At 40.9% G+C, this 27,024-nt stretch overlaps 4 protein-coding genes across 10 annotated transcripts in view; 2 read left to right on the top strand and 2 right to left on the bottom strand.

Annotated features, from left to right (window-relative positions):
- Window positions 1-2,905, top strand: part of LOC111266833 (uncharacterized) — an 11,890-nt gene extending 8,985 nt beyond the window's left edge. For all 4 annotated transcript variants that reach the window (XM_086971083.1, XM_022844650.2, XM_022844648.2 and 1 more), the window contains 4 exons: window positions 18-52; window positions 1,143-1,254; window positions 1,812-1,986; window positions 2,567-2,905. In XM_086971083.1, the coding sequence (XP_086827209.1) occupies window positions 18-52; window positions 1,143-1,254; window positions 1,812-1,986; window positions 2,567-2,688 (444 nt within the window). In that variant the 3' untranslated portion in view covers window positions 2,689-2,905. The remainder of the gene's footprint in view (window positions 1-17; window positions 53-1,142; window positions 1,255-1,811; window positions 1,987-2,566) is intronic.
- A 2,265-nt stretch (window positions 2,906-5,170) lies between these two features.
- LOC147752628 (thialysine N-epsilon-acetyltransferase-like) lies at window positions 5,171-23,917 on the top strand. 2 transcript variants are annotated; one of them, XM_086971084.1, is made up of 4 exons: window positions 5,171-6,745; window positions 19,069-19,232; window positions 19,334-19,430; window positions 19,604-23,917. In XM_086971084.1, exons 1-4 carry the CDS (start codon window positions 6,662-6,664, stop codon window positions 19,772-19,774), a joined length of 516 nt encoding a protein of 171 aa, XP_086827210.1. In that variant the 5' UTR covers window positions 5,171-6,661; the 3' UTR covers window positions 19,775-23,917. The 2 variants fall into 2 exon arrangements, with proteins under 2 accessions (XP_086827210.1, XP_086827211.1); XM_086971085.1 differs by having other exon boundaries at window positions 19,026-19,232.
- Window positions 12,237-14,954, bottom strand: LOC111266832 (venom metalloproteinase Antarease). The gene has a single exon (XM_022844647.2). It carries the CDS (start codon window positions 14,695-14,697, stop codon window positions 12,952-12,954), a length of 1,746 nt encoding a protein of 581 aa, XP_022700382.1. The 5' UTR covers window positions 14,698-14,954; the 3' UTR covers window positions 12,237-12,951.
- Window positions 23,671-27,024, bottom strand: part of PEK (pancreatic eIF-2alpha kinase) — a 19,383-nt gene continuing 16,029 nt past the window's right edge. For all 3 annotated transcript variants that reach the window (XM_086971082.1, XM_086971081.1, XM_022844640.2), the window contains one exon: window positions 23,671-26,981. In XM_086971082.1, coding sequence (XP_086827208.1) covers window positions 26,922-26,981 — 60 coding nt within the window. In that variant the 3' untranslated portion in view covers window positions 23,671-26,921. The remainder of the gene's footprint in view (window positions 26,982-27,024) is intronic.

Genomic DNA, 27,024 nt, shown 5'->3' with positions numbered 1-27,024 from the left:
TCGTCGTGCCCCTTCAGTCGTTGTTCCTGATACACTTCTCGATGTCAGCATGGTAAGGTCACTATAAAGGTTGGTTGTTCCCAATTAAACTATCTGTGTTTCCAATATATACATATATACGTGTATGAACGTCTCGAATTCACAATTTTTTTGCCTTGTAAGATCTTAGCGTTGGCTAGTCTGGAATCACTTATTAGTACGCAGTAAGTAACAGTACGAGGAATACTAGTACGTTCCTTAACTGATCGGTTCTGAATGCGCGTAAGTTCGTTCCCTGTCCGGTGTGTCCGTCCTGACAGCCTGCTTTTGCGCCTAATATAGCCCCGATTAGCCTTACAGTTACTTATCTATCGACAGGCATATTGATAAACGTCAAGTAACAATATAGCCTAACAATATAGCAAACATGTGTGCTATTAAATTGTCGATATTTATCAATGAAACTATTCCCATTGTACAGCGCAGTCGCGTAACGAGCACTATTGTTGAAGAAGCGAATCGTTAACAATATCGCGACGTATAGTGGAGCTGTTAGTTGGAAAAAGGACAATTTCGGTCCTGGCCCTAAACTATACGTTTAGCCCAGCTAGTAAAGTGAAATTGCGTAGTTCTTGGTTAGTTGAGTCTCGGGGCATTTATTCGGTACTTACTGTCATATTAGTATAGTTTGGGTATTTTCGTTGTACCAGCCAGCTGTAAAGTTCAGCTAAGAACAGTGGGTATACGAAACGGAAACTATATTTCGAAAGCATACAACACAATAAAAACACTCAACATATGCCCTCAAAATGGCAATGCGCCACTTGACTGAGGTTAAGTAGTGTCTAAAATTAGATTTAATAACGATAATGTGCAGTGAAATTGTGCATTGACGAGTGAAGTCATTTCTAAGCAGCTGCAATAGGTGGCAAGGGGGCTTTCTTACACGAAATAATATCAATCTAAAGAAGAGATCAGTTATATGACTGAGGCATTTTAGCTATTCATACTGCGTCTCGCAATTTGTCCTTGACGTAACAGTTGAAACGTGCAGTGAAAAAAGTAGGACGAAGATATATAATTAGTAACGGCTTGTGTTGAACATTTTTCGCGGGCCTAATTTTGTTCGAAGAGTTCACACTGGTTTTCATTTCTCTTTGCAGGATAATGGTCGGCAGTTATGACGGATTTGGTTACCTCTTCCATAGCGTCATCCTTCTTATCTTGCTTCTGTACAGCATTCATTTCACGAGTAATTGTGAGGCGGTGGCCTTCGTAAGTACCCACACGACCGATCTTGACACCTATACAGATGCACAAGCTCACTGTTAACAAACAATTCCTGGTAAATTTAAACGCTTCTTAACATTTACCTTAGATTGCTTATCTAACAGAGCTATTGGGCATTAAAATGAAGTGACGCTGCAAAAGGATGCTTATTAAAAGCCAACTATCCACTGCAGGTCCCTTAACAAAAACACATCTATTTCAAGCCGAACATCTTCAACGGACTAAGTAATATGTTACCGCCCATAGTTTTAGACAAACGACTTCTAAAAACGCTTTTAGCTTCTTTTAACTAGCGCCTACAAAATATCTGCATATAGCACATGCACACATTTTACATGATAACAACATATACATAGATATGTGATCTTTTTTTTTGAGACCATCATAATATTGTAAAATGTGTCGAAAATGATAGATACTCACTATCACATCTGGTATTGTCAAAACACTATACTATAACTAATAATATACGACTCTGATGTCGTTTGGTAGCTGACTAATAAATTTTATGTAATATCTGTTGTCGTTTGTGCTGCTGGCAGTCGACGTTTGTTGAGGTATGCTCGATGTTTCTTGAGCTGACCTTCCTTGTTTTTCACGGAAGGTTCTCGTTCTCCCTTTTGCTGGTACTCATGCACATGCTTTTCCGGATATTAGCCATCTGTGTACTTTTGAAGGAGTTTAACGTTCGCGGCGGATCAGATCTCTACAACGCACGTATGTATTATATTCACTCGTACTAAACAAACATTCAGCGATTATCGAGAATAATATATCGGGCCACTGTGTGTGGCAGCTGGACAACTTGGGTGGGCAGTTTTCTTCTGGCATTATATATTAAGTGATTGAGATAACAATTTTATTCTGTGCAGCTGTCATAGTATAAAGTGAGCGTGTATTTAATATGCAGGGCAGATATTTATATCAGAGCAGATACTCCTGTCTCGGGCTGGCATTCGTAAACATGAAGACGTACTTTGCATTCCTCAATAGTACCTAAAACGCATACGAAGCCGTTGATCAAAACTGGAATCATTGTTGACAGATAGCTGTGTTGGCTAATCAAAAAAAAATATATCAAATTATTTTATTGCTAGGCCTATGGCCTTTGCCGTGCTAGCCTATTGTTTTGTCCAGCTTCTGAGATTCCAGTACGGGGCACGGGTCATGGGAACAAGGGTTTTTACGAAAGCAGGATCTGTGCTGCTGAATATTCCTCCTTGGATACTTTAACATCTATGTTCGGATCAGTAATGGCACAGTCATTAATAGTTAGTTAATTTTCGTTCGTTTTTAGTTTTCGGAATGCCGTTGCGTTTCTCATACGACGACCTTGAGAGACCTCATCTTTCCGTACCTCCGCCCCTAGGTCAAGGCGAGTACATGAAGAGTCGTGCCCAACAGGGACTGCCACGTTAGGCGTGCTATACTGTGCTCGGATGATCCGTGGGCGTTTCGTGGTTTAAAGAAGATACGCGTCAGCAAATAGTAGGCAGGAAGACAAACGTTGCAATTCTACAGTCTTGACAGTTTTAATACATTAACTTCTGCAACTGATTTATGATATAATATTAATAAGGGTGGCTAGAAGAATTAACCGATCGTACTGTATATATAAAAACCGTAATCTAAACAAGTGATGGAATATCGTTATTATACATATATATGCAATATGGGTTATGGTCACTTGTTACGTAGGCATCTGAACGCGGCGAGATCGTTCGTGAGAGAAAGATGAATTTCTATCCTTGTGATGAGAACGCATTTATTTTATGGCGAATCAAAGGTTACTTCCGGACAAAGTGCCAAAAGAAACGATTCAAATCAGCTGACGCAGCAAAAATAGTCTTACGCCGAAGCTGCCGGATGACCCAGTAAGTAAATGTATGCACAAAAGGGCAGAGAGTCAATACCAATTATGAGCGATTTCCCTTCTTTATCGAACGAATACAGTCATTTGCATGAAAGCCGGTGCCGTTGCAATTTTTCGTAGCGAAAAAGTAGTTTGGAAAGACAGAGAAATTCGTTCTGCTTCGACTAGAACCCAGCCCGTAACGACGACGTTTGAAGCTAAACGGGATCGCGGACATGGTGGTAGAGATGGTTAAATGAAAATGGTACATGACCTGCTGAAGATCGATAGGTCAATACAACTGTTCGCTATAGAACTAGCCGTCTGAGTGTTTCCCTTTTCGCCTGGGCCTTTTGCCGTTGTCAACGCAGAGTCACGACCTCATGATATTATGTAATGCTTCCATCGAAATAACGCTGATTCGCTACCTCAATAGCCGAGCTACTCGAGCTAAATATGTAAAACCACGATATGTTTCGTTGGCATACAATGTTCAAGTAAAGGAAGAAAATAACGAGCAACTATAACCGTCCATTGCTGATTAGATCGCTGTAACAGTTGCGATGCTGAAAGGAAATCGCCATTGAAGAACGTGTAGCAATGAGGGGAGTGGTGCGAGCCACGATAGTAACGGCGAGGCTGGTCAGCTCTGGGTCTTACCAATGAGAGCACCTATGTTACCTTTTAGGCCTACCTGCTCCCAGCGACATCGGAGAAACGACAAATGTATCAGCTATCTCAGGCTTGGCAAATAGTTCCATGATCAGTATGTTAGAAAGGTCTGTGTGATTACGGTAAAAAATAAGTGGTGTAGACGAGAGCTCTGCGACTATCTGTTTACTACTCAATGGTTATTAAGTGTAGCTGCGTTGCAAAAGGACGTCTTTCAAAATAGTTTGTTGTCTTCTACATTATTTAGTTACGTTCTCCTAATTCATCATAGCGCCGAGGCAAATAGGATCCAGGCTGCAAATAACAGACATCTTCTAGTCAAAGGAGTAGAATTTTGTATCTTTACTCCTATAATGAGTGTGTTACAGTTGCTTGTTAGAATTACTGAAACCTATTTTTTAAGAACTTGAACGGCTTTAAATAACTTGAAGTGCAGCCAAAAATAACAATCGTTATTGTGAATAGTCATGACGAAAGAAGCGAAATGTTTCATGTCAATCTTAATATCTCAAATCTCGTACATGATTGTGCCCACTGCGCGCGGCTAAAAAAAAATAACAAACAATACTACACGGGATTGATGCGGTTTATGTAGTTTGCTTCACCGATTCTTTTCCAGATTCGTCGGTTGTTAGTGACCAAGCAGTGTAATCCGTTAGAACAGAAGATGGCAAATTAAGACTGATTAAAATTATATATAAAAAAAATATGGAAAATAAAGAAACAAAAACGATTGTTAATCCCTTTTAGAAACTCTAGTAAAAGTCTCTTAGAAACCTTAAAGGCGACCGGAAGGTAAGTGAATATGAGCCAAACCTCTTTCTTATCCCTAGTTGGCAATTTTCAACGTTTCCATTCGTTACCCTTGTGTCACTTCAACTTTGCGTTCAATTGTTTCTAATAATCCACAGATACATATATATATATATATATATTTTTTTTTTCTTTATAAAATCAATCGTTTTCCTGTGTTACTTATAGCTGGGGCAATGTACGAAACGTCGAAGTCGTTACATTTTTTTGAAAGATATAAAATTTTATCAGTAGAACAGCAGGGCGTAAATCGAATTCGAAAATATTTACCCTTTGTTTTTTTTTATGACAATATATCAATTGAGAAAAGAAATTTAGCGATCGTCGTATCCGTAGATTCAATGCGTTTGTTGCTGATGATACGGCGAACGTTTAGCCGACGCGTTTTAAGTCTTCAGCTAGATAAATAAATACGTTTTTATGAAAATTACATATGTCCGAATGCGTACCGATAATTTTTATTGATCTAATCGCTATGGCTGTAGAAAGTATTTCGCTAATAAATTAGGTGAATTTTTAAAAAACTCACGCTCAAAAACCCTTGGTTAAACCTCACCAAAACAATTTTCAGCACGATTCAGGTAATATCAGAGAAGCATAAGAAACACACTTTTGTGACACGGTGAAGACCATAACGGTCATAGCAGTGTATCTGGCACGCTTTGAAAGCAACCGATATAATAAATCGAGTGGACTCTTCCGAATAGGTTAGAGGGGACCTATGTAGCGGCCTAGATACCATTAGTAAAGCGTACTATTCTCTAACAGAAGGACACAATGTCCGGCTGGTTTTTTTGGTGAGCTTTTTTTGCTCATTTACTAGGCATGCACAGTGCTCGTCTGCTAGTATATTGCTGCATGGTAACACTTGTTTACATAGGTCATACTGTGATGAGAACGATCCGACCAGTCCATTCTGGTCCTGCCTTTCGTATCAATGAAACTGAACCACGACGATTTACCAAAGTCGAAGAGTAGCCCGGGCTTGTATTTATTCTGTAATATCAACAGTGGACACGATTTTTTCAGTGGCATTGCAGTTGCCAGCTCCGCGCTATGTCGACGTAAATGTTATAAACGGTACTTATGTAGCATAAAAGAATGACGTTCAAAGTATACTTGTCAGTTGTTTGTCAAGACGGGTCGATGAAATCGATTTGCACCATCATGTAGCACAGCGTGAATACCATTCATTTACAATTATCTCTACTATATATTGTACCATCCTAAACACATGATCAGGCTCCCTATTTGCGTATCGCGAAGGCCCGATTTATCATAATTTCTTTCGTCTGACTTGCTCCGCGTTGCGACCTAACGGCCTGGTAAATCAATGAACCTGCGGCTCTGACGTATCTGAGCCTAGAGAAAATCTGAAACACTATCTTTAGCCGTTGTTTTGCCGCGAATGATATCAAAGTTAGTCTCATTATTTTTCTTTGTTGCTTTTGCTACAGATAAACCCATGGCGTTTGGCCTTTCGTCGTGTTTCTGTGTTATGCGACAACTAATGTAACGTTTACTATGTTTCATTAGTTGTCGCATGCATTCGGCCCCGTGGACACTCCGAGGCAGTTGCCAACAAATCTAGCGGCCTTAAGAGCTCCTCTTGAGTAGATGCCTTAGCTTTGATCTTTTAACTGTCCTTGTAATGATGTCCTGAGTAATGTAGTCTCTTAGGATAAGGTAGCTGAATGCAATTGAAGATTGAATCTTCTTGGTTTCGGTTAATTAAAGTTTGTTAGTAAATTCTAATTATCGGCACCTGGTGAGGGTTTTTGTTTTGCTCGAATCACTAACTAGGATCGATTTATTACTTTTTAACAGCAGCATCCATTTCTAAGGGTGTATTAATGTAAAGGCTCTACACGCGTAATCTCTTCCCTTGCGCTTTCAGCGTTGACCTCGTCAGGTTATCGTGACACTCGAAGCACAACAAACATCTACCTTTAAAAAAAGATTACATTTTGGAAAGCGGAACTCTTCCTATCTTTTTAGCTATGGTGGAGAAAAGCCGCTTGAAAATGTTGTGCTACTCTTTTCTGTTAAGAGTAGATGATGGTGCTTTGCTTTGGCAACAATCTCCTATGCCCTAGGATTGAATCGTGCTTTTCTATGGAAGCTGCGACCGCGTCAAAGGTAAAAACTCAAAATAGAACCTGCTGCTAAATAACTCGAAGATCTAACAGCAAACGAAAGTATGCATATTTATACAAACATTGACAAAGAACCATCAGACCTGGCGGCGTGGAAACCTTTTAGATAAATTAGCATTTTCTAATTCATTCCAAAAAAAACGTTTCGCGTAGGAAATAAAATTGAGGATTTAAAAAGACTACGCTTTGTTGGTCTGAGCAGTTTTTCTTTTTGATTTGATCAACGCGCGTTTATGACGGGCGCCTGATTTGATTGAATGATTGTCCGTTCTCGATTGAGATCGACATCTATTGATAAAGCTATTACCGTAGCTCACGCAACTGTTCGCTAGTGATAGGACGACCGTCGTTGAATTGACAAAAGCACGAAAAGTAGTTAACGTAAACACGAATAAGCCAGTGATCTTCGAGCAACTATACATTTCATGTTACAACTTTTGATTTACGTATTTTTGGTAGCGGGTCGCGCAGGTCTTTCCATGAACTAAGCCCCAGCTGCAAATGACCGTCATACCCTCTGGCGAAACAGGTACTAGTTTCCATCAGTCCTTTCGCCCTTAGTTAGCATTCTTTCGCAAGCGTTCGGCGCAGGCTTTCTGCGATAAAATTTTTAAAAACAAAAAATCAAAAATTGCCAGTGAGACAAACACTTGATCAGAAACAGGTACTATAATGGACAGCACAGGTTTTATGAATGACATAGGTCTGAATGCCTCGAACAAAGTTCTTAATGTTTTGTGATCTAGGAACGATTTAAAAACTTTCAAAGACGAAACACGCGGATATGTCCTGAGCAGGACGACATGTTTAGTTGCCTAAATTGCAAAAATAATCCCGCAGAATATTCGTTGGTGGGTGCTAAGGTTCTAATTGGTTTCACGAACTCGGACGTAGACCGACCTCGTATCGTGAGTACTGGGAGCCAGCTAACGATTAACGGCAACGTACGTAACCGAACGTGAAACTCGAAACGTCATGCAAGCAATATATGTGCGTCTCCGATATTGACTCGTTAGATTTTGAATTTGAGTGGTACTTTTACGTAGGTACGGAATACCACCAGGTGTATAGGTCAACTGTGAGAACCATCCTGAATGGCTGATACTACTTCTGTCGAGACGACTACCTACTGATTAGCAGTTGACCCTTTGAATTTTTTTTCGAGGTGGTACGGTTCTGTTACAACTCGGATTTAATGTTCAGATACTGTCTCAGAGCTGGCTGAGCGCATACCAACGAGTGTTCCTCAATTACTAATGTAATTTAAAATTATCGAAAGATCAAAATCGCTTAAATAAATATTGCTACAATTTAAAAAGCGATTTCGGTTAAATCTTCTTTTCTTGCTTTTCACGTACATATTGCACGTAAGATGATGAATATTCATTCATACATCGCAAAGCCAAACGTAGACGTGAATTTTCAGACACAACTGTTAACGTATGAATTTAAACTTAAATCCGGCACCTCATACCCGCTACGCTTGTTTTCTGTGCCGTATCTAAATTGTGCGCGAAGTTTTAGTTACTTGAACCTTAATCTTCTGTTTCATAGTTCGAGGGGAAAATCTTAGAGAACTGTGGCGGAATGTGCAGGTGTACACCAAAGCGGGCAATTGATAATCAAAACTTTCTCCAACGACAACTTCCAAGAACATTTCGTTGAGAAGCGCTACGATTCCGCTGCGGTTTTAACGCTACCTTCATCCTAGCAACCTTCATTTACCCGCTTTTCCGGTCACGTAAAATTGACCTTAAACAGATGCTTTAAGCTTTATATTCGTTAATATCTCTTCTATCGTGACATAAACCGTGTATCTACAACCGATTTCGAACCAAGACCATCGCACCAGTTTTATAGACAAACACGTCACCACTGCGCGATCAGAGGGGGCAACTTTACATAGGCTACCCAACCCAAAAACAGAACAACAAAAATCACAGTATCTCACAGCTTCGAGCAGGACCAGCCGCCCCCCTCTCTAGAAACATGTCGTGCCCCTTCTGGTAATTCTATTTACGGTATTAATGCATACAGGCAATTATTCTTCGTCCTGTGTGGTCCTGTACGATTTCATGCAGCTGTTCTAGCTGTGCCACATCACTCGTCGGTAGTTTGACCTTGAAATTTTTTCTGTCTCTCATGATTTGTTTGACCTCTCTATTAAAACAAATACCTCAGGTCATGTTTTGCTATAAGGCCTATGATATAATTATAACAACTAATTAGATAGTTAATCATGTCGATAACACGAACGAAAATACAGGCGCGCAAACTACGAACACAGCGATTATGGGAACATGATTTATTGACATGCTGACAAAATGTCTATTTCGAGCCCTCACTGGCCCGTCTTGCTTCAGCCACTCGTCCATCGAGCGGTCCAAAAGTAATTACTTGATTAGGGAAAATCGATGATGGCATGGAACGAATACAAATGCAAGCCAACGCGCTACCTATACACGTTGATACTGTAGCCATTGTTTCTACATAATAGATATTTCGGCGCATCGCTATGTACTACTTACTGTATAGAAGTCGGTACGGATTCCACCATGCTACGAAGATGCCTTTTTCTCTATGTGGGAAAAGCAGTTTTTGGCGTTTAAACAGTTTTATGATTTAATTGGCCACGGTCTACCTGTCGCGCGTACAACCGCCGCCCGCTTGGCTCTTAGCTGCGTCATTGCCTTCACGATCATTTATCCCAGAGCACCATAGGCACATCTGAAGCTAGCACGTAATGATTTTCGATTCAGATGTGACAGCAGACACATAATGAGTTCTCTATTTTGTGGTTGTCGTCTTGATTCAGACCACCGTCCGTTCACCGTTTCCTGTCTAGTCATTATTGATCTCCCGTGTTGGATTCGACATACATTTTCGCCTGTTCGCGCACGACCGTGTACGGATACAAACACGGCTCAGTAAGAGACCTCATGCCAACTTTACCGGTATCAATTTAACCGCTTCGTCTGTGCTTTGGAAATGAGTCTCTTCGTCGCCAAATGTTTTTCTCTGTACATTTTTCATATATAATAACCTGTCTTCGGTTGTCTTAGTCGCAGAAGCTGGCCATCAAGCTGAAAGCTGAGTCATTTCGTCATCTTTTATATTCATTTAGTCTTCGTGAGACGACTTTCTGTTATTTTATGTTAGTATATTCATGTTGTTGTTATCGATGTCGTCCACTATGGGTGGCTTTGGGAGCAGATTCTGTTGTAGCCTGTCCATTAGGACGTGCTATTCGTATTATTGCCACTGTGGTATCGTTTGCTCTCTGTCGGAAACGGTCAACTATGATTTTTACATAGATATCGAACTTTGATTGAAGTTTAATTAACGAAACCGGAAATTCTTATACAACATCAACAGATAGCTCATATCAACTAAAAACATACATATTGATTATTTTTTTCGAAAATTGGGCGTCGTTTTTCCTAGTAACTTTTGTTGTAGGTTGGGCTAGTCCCAGTTTGGTAAGATCTATTATGGCTGACTGAGCTCGTTTCAATCTTTTCGTTGTCCCTTAGAGTTGGCATATTATATGCCATATTATATCCTTCCGAGTCACCTAATATTGCATTGGCAAAGTTACCGATACTACATTATAACACGCCAGCCGCATTTAATCCTTTGTCTATTTGTTCCGAATATGTATATTCTATAGAAATTGTCACAAGCAAGTAATGAGCCTCAATAGCGTTTATAATCGTTACTTCGTCCGTTTAATTCGTCTTCGATACAAGCGTGTTTCAAAGCCGTCTTCCACGCACACTTTTACGTACCTAACTGTTTCCGTGCGGATAGCCACTCGTAAGCGGTTGTCTAAATAAAAGGCCAACTAGGTGACAAGGAATAAGGTTCGGATCCTGCATCGCTATGTAGTTTAGGTCCGCGGGGTCGAATGTATTGATTTGGCTCCGCAATAACTCGTATATTTAGATTGGTAAATGCAGAGTTGCCAAGATATACATTTGGTCGAATTTTTTTGCTCCACCTCCACGAAACTAGGTAATTTTACCCAAATCTGTGCTATATGTCTTTATGAGTGTTTTTCCATGGGTAGCCAAATCCCTAACTAAAAAAATGTTTAGTTTGAATTAAAATTTTCGTACTGAGACACAAACACTAGTAACCTCATAGGATTCTTATAGCGTCTTCGACAATTATGAATGGTACACGTACTTATTTTTTTGCAAGCATGAAAAACGCTGCTGAGATAAGATAATATGACTATCGATTGCAAGACATCGGGTAAGTACGTAGGAGCGTTCTCCACGCGGCTTTAGAAAGCACTAGCCCACCGAGTCGTTTGGCCAACTATTTCTTCTTGATAAAAAAAAAGCTACCTTTTAGCTGTCAAAACACTGTATCGTAGCATAGTGTAAACAAGTCAGGGTAAAACGTGTGGGGTTATCACATAGAATTAATAAAAGTTTTTCCAAATGTTTCAAGTGAAATTTTCGTATAGACCTGTAGTACTTATAAAGATACACCACGCGTATTTTAAATTATACTCCGAGACTTATTACAGAAAGAAAATTTTGAATAATCTTCAAAAAGATATATTTCGAGCGTTAAGGCGTTTACCCAATTCGTTCTGCTACCCGAATGCTATCGAGATGACAACAAATCAACAAAAAAAACTTATCAATTCGATGGGTTTCAGTAGATGGGTCCTAGCTGATCGAGCCCAGGATACGGTCGTTTTTTTGCGATAGTTGCTCATTGTATTGTCTATGCGAAGACTGTATTACCGAGAAGCGTGGATTAGCTGCGCCGCGAAATATCTTCACAGCTAGTGTGAAAGATCTCTATTAGTCTACTGTTTGTTGAACAGGTATAACCCGGTGGACTATGTTATTTTTGTAGTATGGTGTGCATCGAACTTCTACATTGAGATCGACAGACTGTTATTAAATAGTACGTTTACTATATATTGTTATAAAGTGACATAAAAGTTCATATTAAAAAACTTAAACATACATTGAAAACGTGCGACACCAGAACGGTATGACTGCATCGACATTTCGTATGTAGCAAACATCAATTTAACCGAGGAAGGAATCTCCCAGCGAAATCGAACAACTTTTGTGATCTCTGTAAAAGACAAACCCTTAATCTTTTCGATGATAACTTGCCGGAATGTTATTTACCTCAATGTTAGGCATTTTTCCCTCCTGCGGCTTACTTACTTAGATTTCGAAGCGTGCGGAACTTGTAAATTGTGAGTCTGGTTGCGTATAATTCAGCTTTTTTTTAACGTTTCTAGCAGTACGATGTTCGTTAGATATTGTTTCGAATGGTGGGCCTTTACCAGCATAAAAGGAAGTGTGTTGAACTTTTTGTCCTGGTTTCGAACCTAAACCACCTTGAAACCCTGGATTTTGAGGCAAACACGTTACTGTTGCACTATCATGAAGACTTTTTTTTCTCTACCTTAGCCTGACCAAACTATAAAGAATTCGGTCTGACAATACCCATAAAATTATTTTATTATTTAACGAATTATTTTACAGAGAACCATACAAAACGCGAACTTACTTTCAAGACAGATATTGGCCTTTGCAAGACTTTGTTTTTAAAAAGCAATATTTACTAATAAATTCAATAGGTAGCCATCGGAAAGGGCAAAACCATTATATAAGTATTGCAGAACGTCTAGCACACTGAACTTCTTTCTTTACAAAACCTAAAAAATACCGTTTTCCATACCAATTTTGTGATTAACACGTTCTACCTAGGTAGAATACCACTTTAGTGGTACATCAACAAAATAGAAATAAGCTAACACATAGGTATAAAAGGTACCTAAATCTACCACACCAATGAACTTATAATACTGCGTAATATTCGAAGCCTCTTTCAGCAATCTTGATCACACTGTATCTATGGGCTTCTCACGTTTCTCAGATCTGTTCATTACCGCTTCTTGTACTATTGTACTTTTTGGTGCGAGCATATGTGCTTGCATGCCTTATAAAACCTTATTAAATGATTTGCAATGTGAGTAGGCGCGCGTCGCGCACTCACTTGGCAATGTTACCTTGCTGGGGTGGTCACAGAGCCCGCTTCCGACCCACCCAACCATAGTTTCCATGTCATTTTCGTTTTTCAAGTTATATCAGACAAAAAAGCGTTTGTTGAGCGTGATTTTTTGTGCTGATGAAATGAAGAAAAGTTTGGTCAAGCGCAAACGCCATTGATACAGCGTCTTCCGTATCCGCATGAAGTTCCATCGAGGGCATTCGTGACATGATAGAGGTAAAGGCCATCCCGTCGAGGAGGATAGGCACAACGAATTTTACAGCGCGCCAGATCACCAGGATCTGCGTCGCTCCACACGTTCGGGACCTGGGGATACTTCTGTTTGCAGAACGCTGTTGGAGTCACCTTTTCGCCAGGAAGATTGCTATTTAATAGGAGACTCCGGTCCGAACTAATACCCGTCCTGGGGGATCTGGTTGATGCTAGCGAAGGCATGACATTGGTCAAACCGGGAAGCTCCGGAGTGGGTGGTAGAAAAGACGGGATCGAGGGGGGCTTTGGGATATTTACACGAATCGTTTGCAGGTGCTGTTGTTGTTGTTGCGGAATCTGTTGAGGCAGCGTAGCAGGCCTTTGCGTTTCCTGAAGGGTTACGGGGGGTACCGGTTTGATTGGCGTATTTGAAACGGGGTCTGGCGGGGTGGTCTCCTGACGGAGGCAATGATGAGACGGGCTGCGCACGAGGTATCTGATTGAGTTGATACAGCATTGTGAGAACTTGTAGCGGTTGCTTCCACCATCCTTATAGCTCATAATGAATCCGCGGTCCCAAGGGCACTCACGAGCCCCAGGGCTGCCCGCCAGGTAGAACGGCGCTGGATCTCCATCGTGGACACATCCAAGTAAATGAGCTATCTCGTGAGCAGCAACGTGAACACCGTCATAAGAACCAGCAAGATCTTCCCCCATTCCTGTGCGTTGCGGCGTACAAGCTCCGCCTACGTAGGCTAAACCGGCTACTCCAGGATGTAGGCCGTAGAAGGGGTCAATGGCAGCCATGTCACGGCCAGTCATTAGATAAGCCAAGTCAAAGTGGCTGGGGATACCTCCAGAATTGATGTATTGCGCAAATCCGGCAAGAGTCTGATCCGCAATTACATGGCCACCGTAACCCCTCATATAAGGTTCGTGCTCAACATTGTTGATTACGACACCAGCCAGTTTCAGTTGCATGTCCATGCCACTGACGGTTTTGTACCGTAGATTTACGGCGTTCATGAAGGTACCAATGTAACGAAGGAGTTCGGTTTTTGAGCTAAATTTAGCGTTGTGCGCGGTATCCGACACGATCATGACCTCGGGTCGAATTTTGTACGGAGCCGTTTGTAGACCATTACTTCTGAACGGTCCCCCGGAAGTAAATGGATAGAACACGGTTAAATTGAGGGGGAAAACAAAATCATGCTCATGAGACTGTCGGTCCTTATAAGGGAACACACGGTGGGGCATTACTCCATTTTTAGGATCACGTCCCGTCACCGGTACAATTCTCAATCCATTACTTAGCACACCGGTGAACTCGGTAAGATCACCCGGCTTCTTTGGTTTGTTCATTTGAAGGGAGGCTCCGTTTTTCGGGTCGAAGTAGATTCCGTCAGACAGATCCCCTGTATCCATATTCTCGTCAATAGGGTTTCCTAATGGATCGAATGTTCTGACGAGAATCTGGGGAGGAAACACATTGGTCGGATCGAGATTTAGGTTGAATGTGTCGGTAACCTGGAGCAATCGGCGGCCATCTGGAGTCAAGATAAACCGTGGATAGACAATAAGTTCATCCGTGAACGGCGGCAAACCTAGGTACTGAATAACAACGCTCGCTTGCGCGTCCACCCAACTTGAGTAGTCCACCATAACCACAAGAACTGCTAATGATACCCACATGTCTTCTGATTGTGTTTGCTTACGTTTGTATCAAGCAGCTCTAATCCTAGACTGTGAAATACTGATTACTCCAGAGATTTACGTTTACCACCACAAAGACCGTAAGAACGGTTTGAGGAAGCTTAGCTTTACTATCTAATTCCACTGAATTTCATTAAAAAAAAAACCTTTCTTCTAGCCCTTTATCTAGCGGATGCCCTCTGCTTCGCTATGGTTAAGCATAAGCGAAACAACAACACGTCTGGCAGTACAACTTGGCGCGTCCATTTTTAAGCCCGTTTCTGCGAGGGAGAGCTTGCTCACTCGTTTGCTGCTCCGTATGGACCAGCCTCTCGGGATGGCGTTGGAAACAGCCGCTGCAGCGGCTACCGGCGCCGTTGTTAAGACTGAAGTGACCACGGCATGGATGATTCGATTGAGAAACAAAACGCCAGTTCTCGGCTGCCTTTGACGCTTGCTGCTGCTGTGCAAAGGGCACCCAAATTGGGAGAAACTGTAGGAGAAGGACGACAAATATAAAACGTGTCATGTCCTTTCCTTAAGTGTTTTCCCCACTGGTGAGATGCACTAAAGGGAAATGTCGGCAATTTTGTGGGGTCCGCCAGTCTGCGAGTCCCATAAGTCGCAATTTGTCATAGTTATCGAATTTTAGTTAGGGTTAACTTAAAAAGTTATATTATTTTTGCACTTTCATTTTGGGCGTCTATTACCCCACCATTCGCATCATTGACAGAGAGCGGAGCTGCGTCGTTATCGAGGATTTTACAGGAAGATCGATAGACATAAATCGACGGAACTGTATTAATCAATAGTGACAATTCAACAATTTTCGATCCTCGAAATTACTGCTACTATTTTCGTTCTAATAGAATATATTATAGGTGGTACAGATCGTACTCTGCAGCTATTCCGCTCCGAACATTGGCAAACACACAAATACTGTAGAATATTACACTCGTGCATGTATATATTTTTTTGATCTAAGAAATTCTACTTAGTCGCTCATGATCGTAAAATCATTCACGCCCAGGTACTACGCCCGGTTCATCAGGGGGGGGGGGGGGGGTACTACGCCCATGTGTGTTTGGGCGACGGAGGTTTGAGTGGATTTTTCTGAGTGGAGAGCTCTTGTTTCGGCTGTCTTCCGCCGTCGTTTGCGGTGGATTTGTTAGTTGACAACGGTCATGTTATTGGAAACAGCATCGAGGTTGTCGAGAAACACCGTTAGAGTGAGATCGTCATCATAGCGTACCGTTCGACTCTGTAGTACGCACAATTATTACAGTACTCGAAGGGCACATTGCTTCAGCGAGGCACGAAAGATAATAAGCAGCGGTGCTCTGTTTGTGAGAGAGGCTTACGAACCTTCTTCGGTAACTAGCAATTAAGTAGCTACTCAGTTAGATGCATGGATCTATTCACACAGACGATGTAAGTCTACTGAGTTGCCGTGCATTGGTATGCCGTCGTGCTGCCAACATAGAGAAAGATACCGCCTGTTCGCGGTTCGTCTGTTTTCATTCATCGATATCTCTATATATCTAACCATTAGCAAGTCAGCAGCCTTCGCTTACTTTTTTGCTATTCTGGTGCAGAGCGATTCTTATAATATTTGATATATACGTGTTTTAGTGTGTGTATGTACGTGCGGGCTGCTTCTGGGGTAATATTGTTTAGCAATTATTTGTTCCCACAGAGCTACCTAAATCTGCCAACCGCATCAGCTCAGTGTCAGCATTGCCATCAGCTGTCAATAGGCGTGCATCAAGGAAACAATTAAGCAGGAGAAATGGTAATTGGATGTTAGCGCGGATCAGCAGCTACTAGTACGTTTCGCACAGGCTCAGTTAACGTTGGGGGTAGTTAGTGACGCTTGTTGACCTCACGGCCGCTGCGGCATCGTCCAATTGTGTTTCCTTCTGCTTGACATAAAACGGCAGTCCGTCATCCATCTTCATAGCTTTCCAGCTCTGCTGTCAAGTGCATCGATTATACAGATCCTATAACAGCAGTAATACTGATAACTCGTACATGTGCCAATGCTAGTCGGTGTCACGGTGATCGCTTTGAGGAACCGATTCCTGCCGGGTTTCCTGGACACTGCAGATGTAGCCGCAGCGCCAGTGACGGGTTCGCGCCTATTCAAACGATTGGGGATAGCGCGTATTGTGCAATAGCCACAACTTGCGAAGAGTTAGCAGATATGCTGAGATAGTTGTTATTATTCATTGTTGCACTGATTGGACGGCGGGAATATTGGCTGGAGAAAAAGTCTTCTGAACGTTTTGGCGATTTGCCGACAGCTTTGCGGTGACAGAGGCGGCGGCCGTGGTAGCGGCAACAGCTTTAGCCGTCGGTTTGTGGCGTGGTAACTCAGCGACGTGTCCACTTAGTACGCGCCCTGTTGTTGCCCGTTGAGCCGCCACCGACTGTTCTCTGCGTCTCCATTCTTGACAGTTGTCGATTATCGTTGGTCGCGATATAAAGTTTTAAACGTGTTTACGAGGCTTCTGTTGGTTTAAATGTGTTCGTAGTGCTAGTCGAGGCGAAGTATTTTTTGCGAAAAGCCTATTTCCGGGTTAGGTAAAACTAGAAAAGGAAGCAACAAAGTGGAATTCAGTTATTCAAGAACTTACTCAATATCGTGCTATTACGAAAAACGCTACTGTTGTTAAAATTAAAAAAAAAAAAATCAAAATGCCATTTGCCCCCTTTGGTGAGTGTTGTCGCTGTGTCAGCCCATGACGATACCCACCGGGTCGTTACTCATCAGATATGCGCATAAATACTAGTCAATTTGCGAATAGAACTTGATGAATCCATCAGAAGCTGTAGTTGACTAGCGTGTCTGATTATGGCCGAGGTAATTAAGACGCGCTGGGTCAGCAAATCCTGGAAAACGCGCGATCTTTTAGCGTAACACGACAACATCTTTTTCGTTACCTGTTTCACCTGTAATGCAATGCTGGCTCGTTAGATTGTCTAGGCGACATGATGTATGATAAAATACAGATTCTGTTTGCAAATACGTGTATATTATACACTTTTTCCTTTGAGCTGATGCTGAAGTTAATGTATTGGCTGTTGTATTCAATTGGGTTCACCTTGAGTGGGATTTTCTGTTTGGCAGTTGGCATAGGTTGCAGATCAAAAAGCTTTCGCAGCGTTATTGTAGCGCCCCCGGCGCTAACAGTCCCGTTCTGTTGTCTATTTCTGCTCTAGTCTGGATGATAAATATAACACATTTTGTGACCACCATACACTTGCCTGGCCACAAACGTCGGCTAATCGATAAGTTATGGGACATTGTTTGAGGCTTGCAAGAATCCTTTGCGTCCACCCACTCATACACATACATACATACATACATACATACATACATTAATCATAAAAATAGTATCTAATCATATATACATATATATCTGCTGTTGCAAGCTACTTTGGAGACGGCAAGTAGTTACTTGTTGGCACTTGTTCGGAGGGTTTCATCGGGGGGTGGGCTCATCAGCGCAAAACAGCAATCATACCAACGTATCCTCCCTTCTGCGATTATTCCATAGGCTGATATACGGTCATTAAGAACAATTTTACAGCGAAAGCTGCTGGCCGAGTTGAAAAACTAGTTTTTTTTTTTTTTTTTACCTATGCCATTATCAGTGCCAGCGTGGTATATGCTTAATGGACGATTACGACAACTGAGGGGCCAGACGAAACAATCGCCTTTACTAACGTACCAAGAACGAACAAAATATGCCTATTATATTGATTCAAAGTCTATGAACTCCTCCACGAGGAGACCGTCACGACGTCGGCAGACCATTCACAGTTGACTAGAACGGCTTCTGTTCAAATTCATAGAATCGAACGAGTGATCGCTGCCTATCAGTTAATAAGTGGCTTATAAATGTCATAATTATGTAAATAATAAGGTAACATAATAAGGTATCGGCAGCTTAGACGGATCGTGCAAAATATATAGGTGGCAAGGATTTGATAAGTAAGCTCAGAAATTATGGAAAAATTCATCTCTCGTTAAAGATCGAGCCTGAACTAACTTCCCGGAAAAATGTTCTATTAATTATAATTTTTACAATTGAAATTTAATTACGATATCTTTATATACCAGTCTAACTAGTTAATGTCTATCGTCGATATTTAAATAGAAAAACAATCGAAGGTGCAAACATTAAGTTATTTGCTGCTGGAAAACACTGCTGTGTTTCTGCTCAGTACTCGTTTGACATCTTAGCACGCATTAGTTACTGCCTCCAGATGTACACCTGTTGGCATTATATTAATTCAATGGAGTGTTTTGTTGTTTTCTTCAGTAGTAACTTCCCGTCTTGGCGTCGTAACCTGTATGCATTGCAGATGAGTTCCATACAGAAGAAGTTCCTTGTTCGGTTAGCTCGCCAGGAGGACAAGCAGGCTCTAGAAGAACTTGTCGGACGGACTTTGCATTCCCCTCTAAACGACACACTCATAGCTATGGAATTTGAGAGAGGACCCATACTTGGAGCCTTATCCTATTCGAAGTAACAGTCAAATTTCACTTGCTTATGTTTTATATTATCTTCTGTAATAGTCAAAATATATTTTTCGTGCTTTTCATTGTTCGTCCGATGTATGTTTTCAGAATTTACTCTACATGGGAAGGACGGTCCATTGGCCTGAACAGCCTGCAAGTTAAGGACGAGGCTTGTCGGGTTCCACTGCTCAACGAGCTAACAAAGGTTTGCTTTCTGTAAAATTAAAACCCATTCAACCTACTTAATCTAAAATCATTTTACTGAACCTGCAAAGCAAGCAATGCAAGTTCTGTTTGGATCTGCTACTCTATTTAGTAATATCGAACCAAATGACGGAATTGGACGAAGAACGTTAGTAACTTCTCATTAAATTTTAGATGAGTGTTTCCTTGGGGTGCAGTCGCATTGATTGCCAGACTGCTGATGACTGTCTCATATCGACACTAACCACTCAAAACGTCCGTGATCTAACCGAAGAAGAGAAGTGGCATTGCTGGGAGCTCGATAACCTTGCAAAATTCGTCACGACAGACGCCCCTGCCAAATAACGAGTATACCCTTATCTACTAAATAACTAACTGCCCCAGTAGGTCGTCCGTAGGAGTCTACAGCTTGGGCATCTGAAAATCAATTACGGATCTGCGACGATCAGAAAGCACCGTGTTCGTATCAGTCATTGGCGGGCTTCGACACCTAGTACCAAATCTAATCATGTACTGATATAACGTCTCTTTCTAGAGATACTTCGTCATCACAGAGACACATTATTATACGATCCTCGGTGTGTTTTAAGCCGTCTCGCTCATGTATGAGTATTCCAGCTTTTAGGTACTATTTACTTACAAATTAATTACGATACGCGATATTTACGGAGGTAGGCTCTAGGATGTGTGTGATACTACCTAAGTATCCCGTTATCGTTTTGCGTTCATCAAGCACGTATTTTGCTTTCCTTTGAAAGTTTCCCGCTTATAGGACTTCATGGTTGAAGTTAAACTCAGGTTAATTTCTGATAACGAGTCAAGTGTCTGGTATTAATTTTCGTTGGCGACATTTGGAGGGTGACAATCGTTGTTATTCCTAACGCAAGCGGCACTGTTTACGGATGCACATATGTGCATTCATAGTCGCTGACCGAAGAGGACTTAAAATACTCTGAAATGTACTTATACCATTGTAACAAAAACTTGAAAAAAGCTATGGACCCGATTTTCGTTTAAACTGATGAAGTTCATCGAGAAACCGATGTCTGGCCGAAGTTTGTTCTCGTTGTGTCCACGATGCTTAACGTTTTAACTGTTATCCATTGTGTTTCAATAAAGTTTTTTGTAGCAATTATCTATTATAACCCACAGTATTAGAATAGGCTACTAGAATTTTTATATGAGATTCATAGCATTAATTCGACTGACAGAAAGCACATTTTTAACATGATTCCAAATTGTTTAATACACCCTGTAGAAAAAAACGGTGAATTATATACGATTATTTGCGCGACCTCGTAGTTCCTACATCGAGGTCTCTAGAGTATCATTGGTTACTCCTACTGGTAATCTGTTAGCTGTCGAGTAATCGATCAAATTTAGTTTGAAGCTCCTGTGTCTACTCGATCATTGAATTGGCATTATTATTTATTGTCACTCTATTCCCAAACGGCTTTTTTTTTCGGCGGATGTGTCGAGAGTATCCCAGTGCCTATCGGCTTCGGTTTTTTCAAGAAATTGGCTACTTTGGCCAGCAGCTTCTTTTGAACTGTGGACGAGGGGCAGCGGCACGCCTACAGCAGAGCTGACTGGGCGGCTCAATCAATGGTTTAGCACGTTTAAAAGTAGATCACTCTTGTAGTTCATGTCACGGCTAGGATTTTAAGCCGTGCGTAAAGCAAACAACACATCGGTGTTAGTTATGACCTGAAGCTAGAGAGGATTTAATAATGAACATGTCTTTCCGACTTTTTTTCTGGATAGTGGTTACCGTTAAATTATATGTACTTAAGCAGATACGAATGCCAGCGTTGTGTTCGATTCACATAAAACAGTTAGAACGGTTCTGAGCTATAGATCGGGCCCAAACAAAAAACATGGTTATTGTGTCGTGCGAGCTTTTCCTAGGATCTATTCAACGCATCGTAACTTCTGACCAACTCAAAATCATCTACATGTGCATCTGTATATAGCGCGACTCGAATTCTACCCTGTTTACCCCCTACGATCTCCGGGGACGCCTTTTTCTGGCGCTATTCATTAGTGATTTTTCAAAAATCCACTGTTCCCTCATTTGTTCGAACGGGAACATCAGCAAATTGTTCCTTCTCAGTTTGGATTGCTTTCATGGCCCGCTCTTACGAACCAATACGTTCAAATGCACCGGGAGAAAAACGACGCCATTTCTAACAAGTAAGAGCGATTCCGCTAAAAAGCGCCGAGTATAATAAATTGATCAGTGATAATTATTCGACACTACCTCTGAAATCATTTGATAGTTACTGAAGGGCAAATACTCGCCGGAAGTTGGCCTTCCATCAACACAGGAACGCTCTCGGAATCTAATGGATAGCCAAGGTGGCCTAGGCTACGATCTTACGTTCGGAGCTTTCGGCCGCTAACTCTATTTCAGTTGTTCCACCGTCAGTTAGAACTAAGGCTACCTGATGAAACGAGGAATAATCACAGAGGCGTTGTTAACCGAGAAATTGATTCATATCATAAATAGAATAACATAGGATATTACAAAGAACGCTTACGGCTTGTATTTTTACGTTTCTTGCTATGATAACTTATTTATGAAAAATAGAAATTCTCATTGTAACTGGCAGCACCAGCTACTAATCCTCGTCAATGCCAGCAAATCTTGGACAGCCTTGCAGATAGCATCTGTATGCTATAAGCCGACTGGGGATGACCTCGACTGAGCTCACTACGATAAACACACTGAACTTAGTACGCATAGTGATTATGTTAAAAATTGTAATGTTTGACGAGGCTTCAATTGGGTTACAGTCAGATACTCTCTTTTGACAGCAACGGTTGAGCGGTTGGGTCAAGTTGCTTTCGAACCCACTGTACAGGATGTTCTTTCTATTTACGTAAACACGTAAACAGCGGTTGTGAATTAGTCATGGTACGTCTTTCACAGATCCTGCACACCTGCACTATTTAAATATGAATAATGCAGATGTTTAGAGTGCTGTTTCAAGTCTTCCGAAACTCTTCAGCGTACGAGGCATCGAATAAAATCTGAGCTAGTATCTAGGCATCATCACGCAAGACCATTTCTTTCTTCCAGATCCAGCCTTTGGGAAGAAATAGTCCCGAGCTATGCACTTACAAGAAAACGAGATCATGAATAGAACAGAAGTTGTTCGAGATCTGAAGGATGTTTTTCTGTCTACACCGCTGAATCGTCGTTGTCAATGTTGACGTAAATACTAATTTCATGCGACAGTTAATACTAGCCTGGCTAGAGCGGTCGAATGGTTTTTGTTTATCCTGTCTTTCATCAAGAGGAAAATTATAGGTCTGTTAAAACATATGGACAGATTGAATTGCAAGAATACTCAGCTCACAAATTGAGCTTTTCTCGATTCATCCAAGAAAGAACTGGCTTGAGTGCTCAGTGGATACGACCTTACGAAGTGCACAGAATATTGCTTTTTTTTAAATAATCATCATATCATTTAACGAGAGTCTAGTGATCTATCTGCTATTTTATTACTTCCTTCCAAAAAAGTCCGGAATATACTTATAATAATTCAAACAATAACCGATTCCGCAAATAAATTGTTGAAAAAAAAAGTGCCGACTTCCCTCGAGTGATCCCCTAGAGTTGGTAGGAAACAGCACTTCTTTATAGCAAGATAGCTTCTTTATAATCAAACCCGTAATATTTACTTCGCCGTTTGCCATAGAAGTCAAACATTACAACAGTAGCACAATGGTGAACTGCTAAACCTTATTACTACTCGTCATTGACTAGAGGCTTCATGTTAAGCTTTACATGAGACCGAACCAAATACGTACACCATGGCTCACAATGGTCTTCTCGTGCAACAAAAAACAATACGTTTCATGTGACGCTATTGAACCTCAACACGTCTCCAGCACTTCCGCTCTAATAGCTTACAAAAAAAAACCTGTGGCCTTTACGTCGAAACGGTATTACACCATAGCGTACTTTCCTATCAAAAACTATATCGTGTTTCAACGTGAATAATCGATGAAATAAGAATTTGTTTATATTGTGTAAACAATTATACGCATATGGCTTATGATGGCCTAAATCACTATATATATATATATATGTATTTGCGAACATCAGGTGACGCTTCTTTGTCCTCGATCATGTTTATCAGAGAAGTTTAGCTTCATGCGTTAACTACCTTCGTCGCCCAGTAGCCTAAAACTGGATAAAAAAAACTTACTTATTATATGGAAAAAGAGACCGGTACGAATCGGTAAGTTTATTGTCAGCAAATATTCAAAGATGTAAATTTCTCCTTAGTTTTAGAAAGAGAAAATATATAATACATGGAAACACATTGGAAGCTTAAATAATATAGATACGTTTTACTTGACCATAGGCTGTGAGGGTTTCGTGTCAGCCCGACACTTGAATTAAAGTATAGATATGCCTATCGAACTGTACTGTTGGAGAAGAAATAAAAAACATGTATTTTTTCTTCATCAGCTGAATTGACGTTTTCTTCATTACTTTTTTTATGTTCCTGGCCAAAGGGCCTACGTATTCACTAGTTCCAGAATGAGACTTGTCACTATCAGTTACTCGGTAATGACAGCTGCCCTCCATCGATCCGCTATGACACATTTGCTGCCAGATAGACTTATTAATCCTACTTCACTTAATCACACATATTGTGCCGTGTATGTCAAGGGCAAGAATTGAGCCTTTTTTTTTGACCAAGCGGCTTAGTCGTGCTGTCGCCTTTGAGCTTCTCGTAATAACGTTAACATTTCCGTCATAGTCTTCTTCTAGTCACAGCGTCTTCGCCTAATCGGCGCTATTAAATTGCGTTTAGGTAAAGATTACGTGTTCAGTCAACCTCGATCGACGATGGAGCACAAGTGCATATGACCAGTGTACAAAATAATAATAAACGAGTACAAAGCAACCCACTTCTTAAAAAGTTTAATTCCAATTCCTTTGAATGTGAAACGATGTTGTAATTGTTCGTGATCCGTGTACTAAGTTTTTTTCGTTCAGAAGTTGCTTACTTACTACTAAAAAAAAAAAACGTTTATTATTATTACGACTGCCATTACCTCTTTTAAAGGTAGTCAGCAGCAGTTTACTGAACCATAGATACCCTGTCAAAATGAAAAAAAAAACAAGTGTTATATGTAATTTTGTGAATCCGTCGTAATTCCACTATGATCGCGATCGTATATTGATCGAACTTAACTTATTGTACTAATCTTCCTGTTACGAACTGGTATCTTGTACAACAAACTCACACTACGCAGCGCTAACCACGAACGTACAACAACGGTTAAAACTCGAAAACATAACGTGGCTGCAGTGGCCACCTGCATTACTACGCAAAAAAGGACAATCAATCTGGGATGAAATGGTGTTGACCGTTCAAACTATTTCGATTTATATGGCGCATCAGCTAGCATAGATTTATGTACTACTTATCCGCGTGTGAAACCATCGTCTAAGAAGCGATAGCCTATCTGAGAAAAAAATCAGACCAAAAAATACCGAATTTGATTAGTTACGCCGCGACAGCAGCTCTACAAATTGGAAGTATCAATTTGAGAAGTTTCCGTATGTGTCTGCTCCGTTTCTTTGCGTTTTTCGTCCTTTAGTGCACGACGAGTTCCAACAATGGCCCAAGTGTTCGATCTCGTCACGAATATTTTGTTTTTACCAAAGCCTGCTCTAATTTTCTGGTGGACAATTCATCTCGAGCAATAGGATTTCTGCAATTAATTTAGAGACTATGCTGATCATTGAATAGGTATTTATCCTACTACCGTTTCGGAAACACATCGATCTGGCCCGGGCCACTTTTTACACTTTTGTTGTTTCCTTTTTTTCATTTTGTCTCTTTACCCTATGGAACTGTTTTTATTTCACCTCACTCTATCCACAGAGATTTTTACGTGTTATTATTAACCCCACAATCATATACAACCACTGATCGCCCTCCATTACGCCCGTATTCTATTCGTCTTGTAGGTTCCAAAATTCTCGCCCAAGAGGACGAGAAAAATCCCTTGAAGCAACGTACCCTGTATATCCTCTTGTCGCCTTTCTAAAATACCCTCGTTACGTTAACGATATGCTTACCGTACAATATCCACAGCATTGTAACTGGAAGTAGTTATTCCATTGTTAGTTATATTATTGCCAGCTAAAAATTTTTCACGATCAACATAAAAACCTACACAGTAACAAATATCTGCGTTGTCACTGATGGCTCGTAAAGCGAATCTGCCTACCGATATGTCAATATACAAAGCGCGGTGTATGTCACATCTTTTCGAAATTATTCTTCCATAGGAATAAAATAACTTGAAAATAAATTCAAAAATTAACTGTTGGTAAGTCCGTCTGAGTTTGAACATACATTAATAAAAATCCATATTTAGAGATATCCCAATCTTATGGACTGGCGTCAGCCGAATTTTATATTAGTGTTTATCTAATAGGCATAAATACTTACGTATCAGCTATTGAGAACTGCGTACGCACCACTTGGCGCGCTGAAAACCAATTCTGAACTAGCCTATTCTGGAAAAAAGGTCGAAATTCTTTCGTCACATGATGGACCTAATCAGTTACTTATTGGCTCGTAGCGTTGTTTATTGCGTCAACACCGTTCACTACGCACGACCAACCCCTTATATATATATATATATATATATATATATATATATATATAGCCTCAGCAAAGTCTTCCCGCTCAAATGAACTCTACACTTCATTTATTACTGTTTACCTGCTTCAAACATACAGATCATTATAGAGTCGTTGGTAGAATTCACTTTTGCATCAATTTTGTGTATATTCATTAGACCCCACTTACATACGACGTACCGCTTTAGACTGAATAAACAAGACCACGATTCTTGCATAAATCCCTGCATCTAAATCATCGATTTACAACAGGGAACTGTTTTTAAAATATGAACTACTGACCATAAGGATACATACAAAGGCACACGCTCTTTCTCCTCCTCAAACGACTAAAAATTTACTCTATTATACACGCTCAAAGCGCACGCCATAAGGTGTCACGTCCTCTCGTATCTATTTTTTGGTAGCGTCTCAATGTCAGCGAGCTGTTAAACTGGTCACGCGACACTCACCTAAAAACCATTTAACACATTTCTACGAATACGCTAGCGGCGCAGTTACTCCATCACGAGCAAGGTTGATGGAAAAGACGCTAGACGCTATTACTATGGATGTTCATAGCTTGTTAACGTATCTCACGGATACTAAATTCTCCCCATAATGGTCCTCTGGACCCTGTCCAGTCATATTTTAGAAGCCCTGGTACTTCTCAACGCTGGCACAACTCGTTGTTGTTACCGTGGCAACGGTGGGGTGTGTCCGAACGTTTACCAGATGGAGTCTCATTACGTTTGCTGATTTTATATATCATGACTTCGACACGCTCGTTCAGCCATCACAGTTACTGCGGCTATTGCGTGACAAGCTAGTTCGTCATCGTAGGCGCTTGGCAATACTTTGACGGATTTCATTAAACACCGAATGTCGAAGTACCTGCGAAACGAAAGCGGGAACATATGGAATTTCATATGATAAC

Source organism: Varroa jacobsoni, unplaced genomic scaffold (assembly GCF_002532875.2).
Source record: "Varroa jacobsoni isolate VJ856 unplaced genomic scaffold, vjacob_1.0 scaffold_1120, whole genome shotgun sequence".
NCBI lineage: Eukaryota > Metazoa > Arthropoda > Arachnida > Mesostigmata > Varroidae > Varroa > Varroa jacobsoni.
This window is presented reverse-complemented; position numbering and strand designations above follow the sequence as displayed.

What these genes read in the sequence shown, in the direction of transcription:
- LOC147752628 (XM_086971084.1), top strand. Translation starts at nt 6,662, where the DNA reads ATGATGGTGCTTTGCTTTGGCAACAATCTCCTATGCCCTAGGATTGAA. An exon ending in AAGCTGCGACCGCGTCAAAG is followed by an intron (nt 6,746 to 19,068) that starts GTAAAAACTCAA and finishes TATGCATTGCAG; the next exon opens with ATGAGTTCCATACAGAAGAA. An exon ending in GGAGCCTTATCCTATTCGAA is followed by an intron (nt 19,233 to 19,333) that starts GTAACAGTCAAA and finishes GTATGTTTTCAG; the next exon opens with AATTTACTCTACATGGGAAG.
- LOC111266832 (XM_022844647.2), bottom strand. Translation starts at nt 14,697, where the DNA reads ATGTGGGTATCATTAGCAGTTCTTGTGGTTATGGTGGACTACTCAAGT.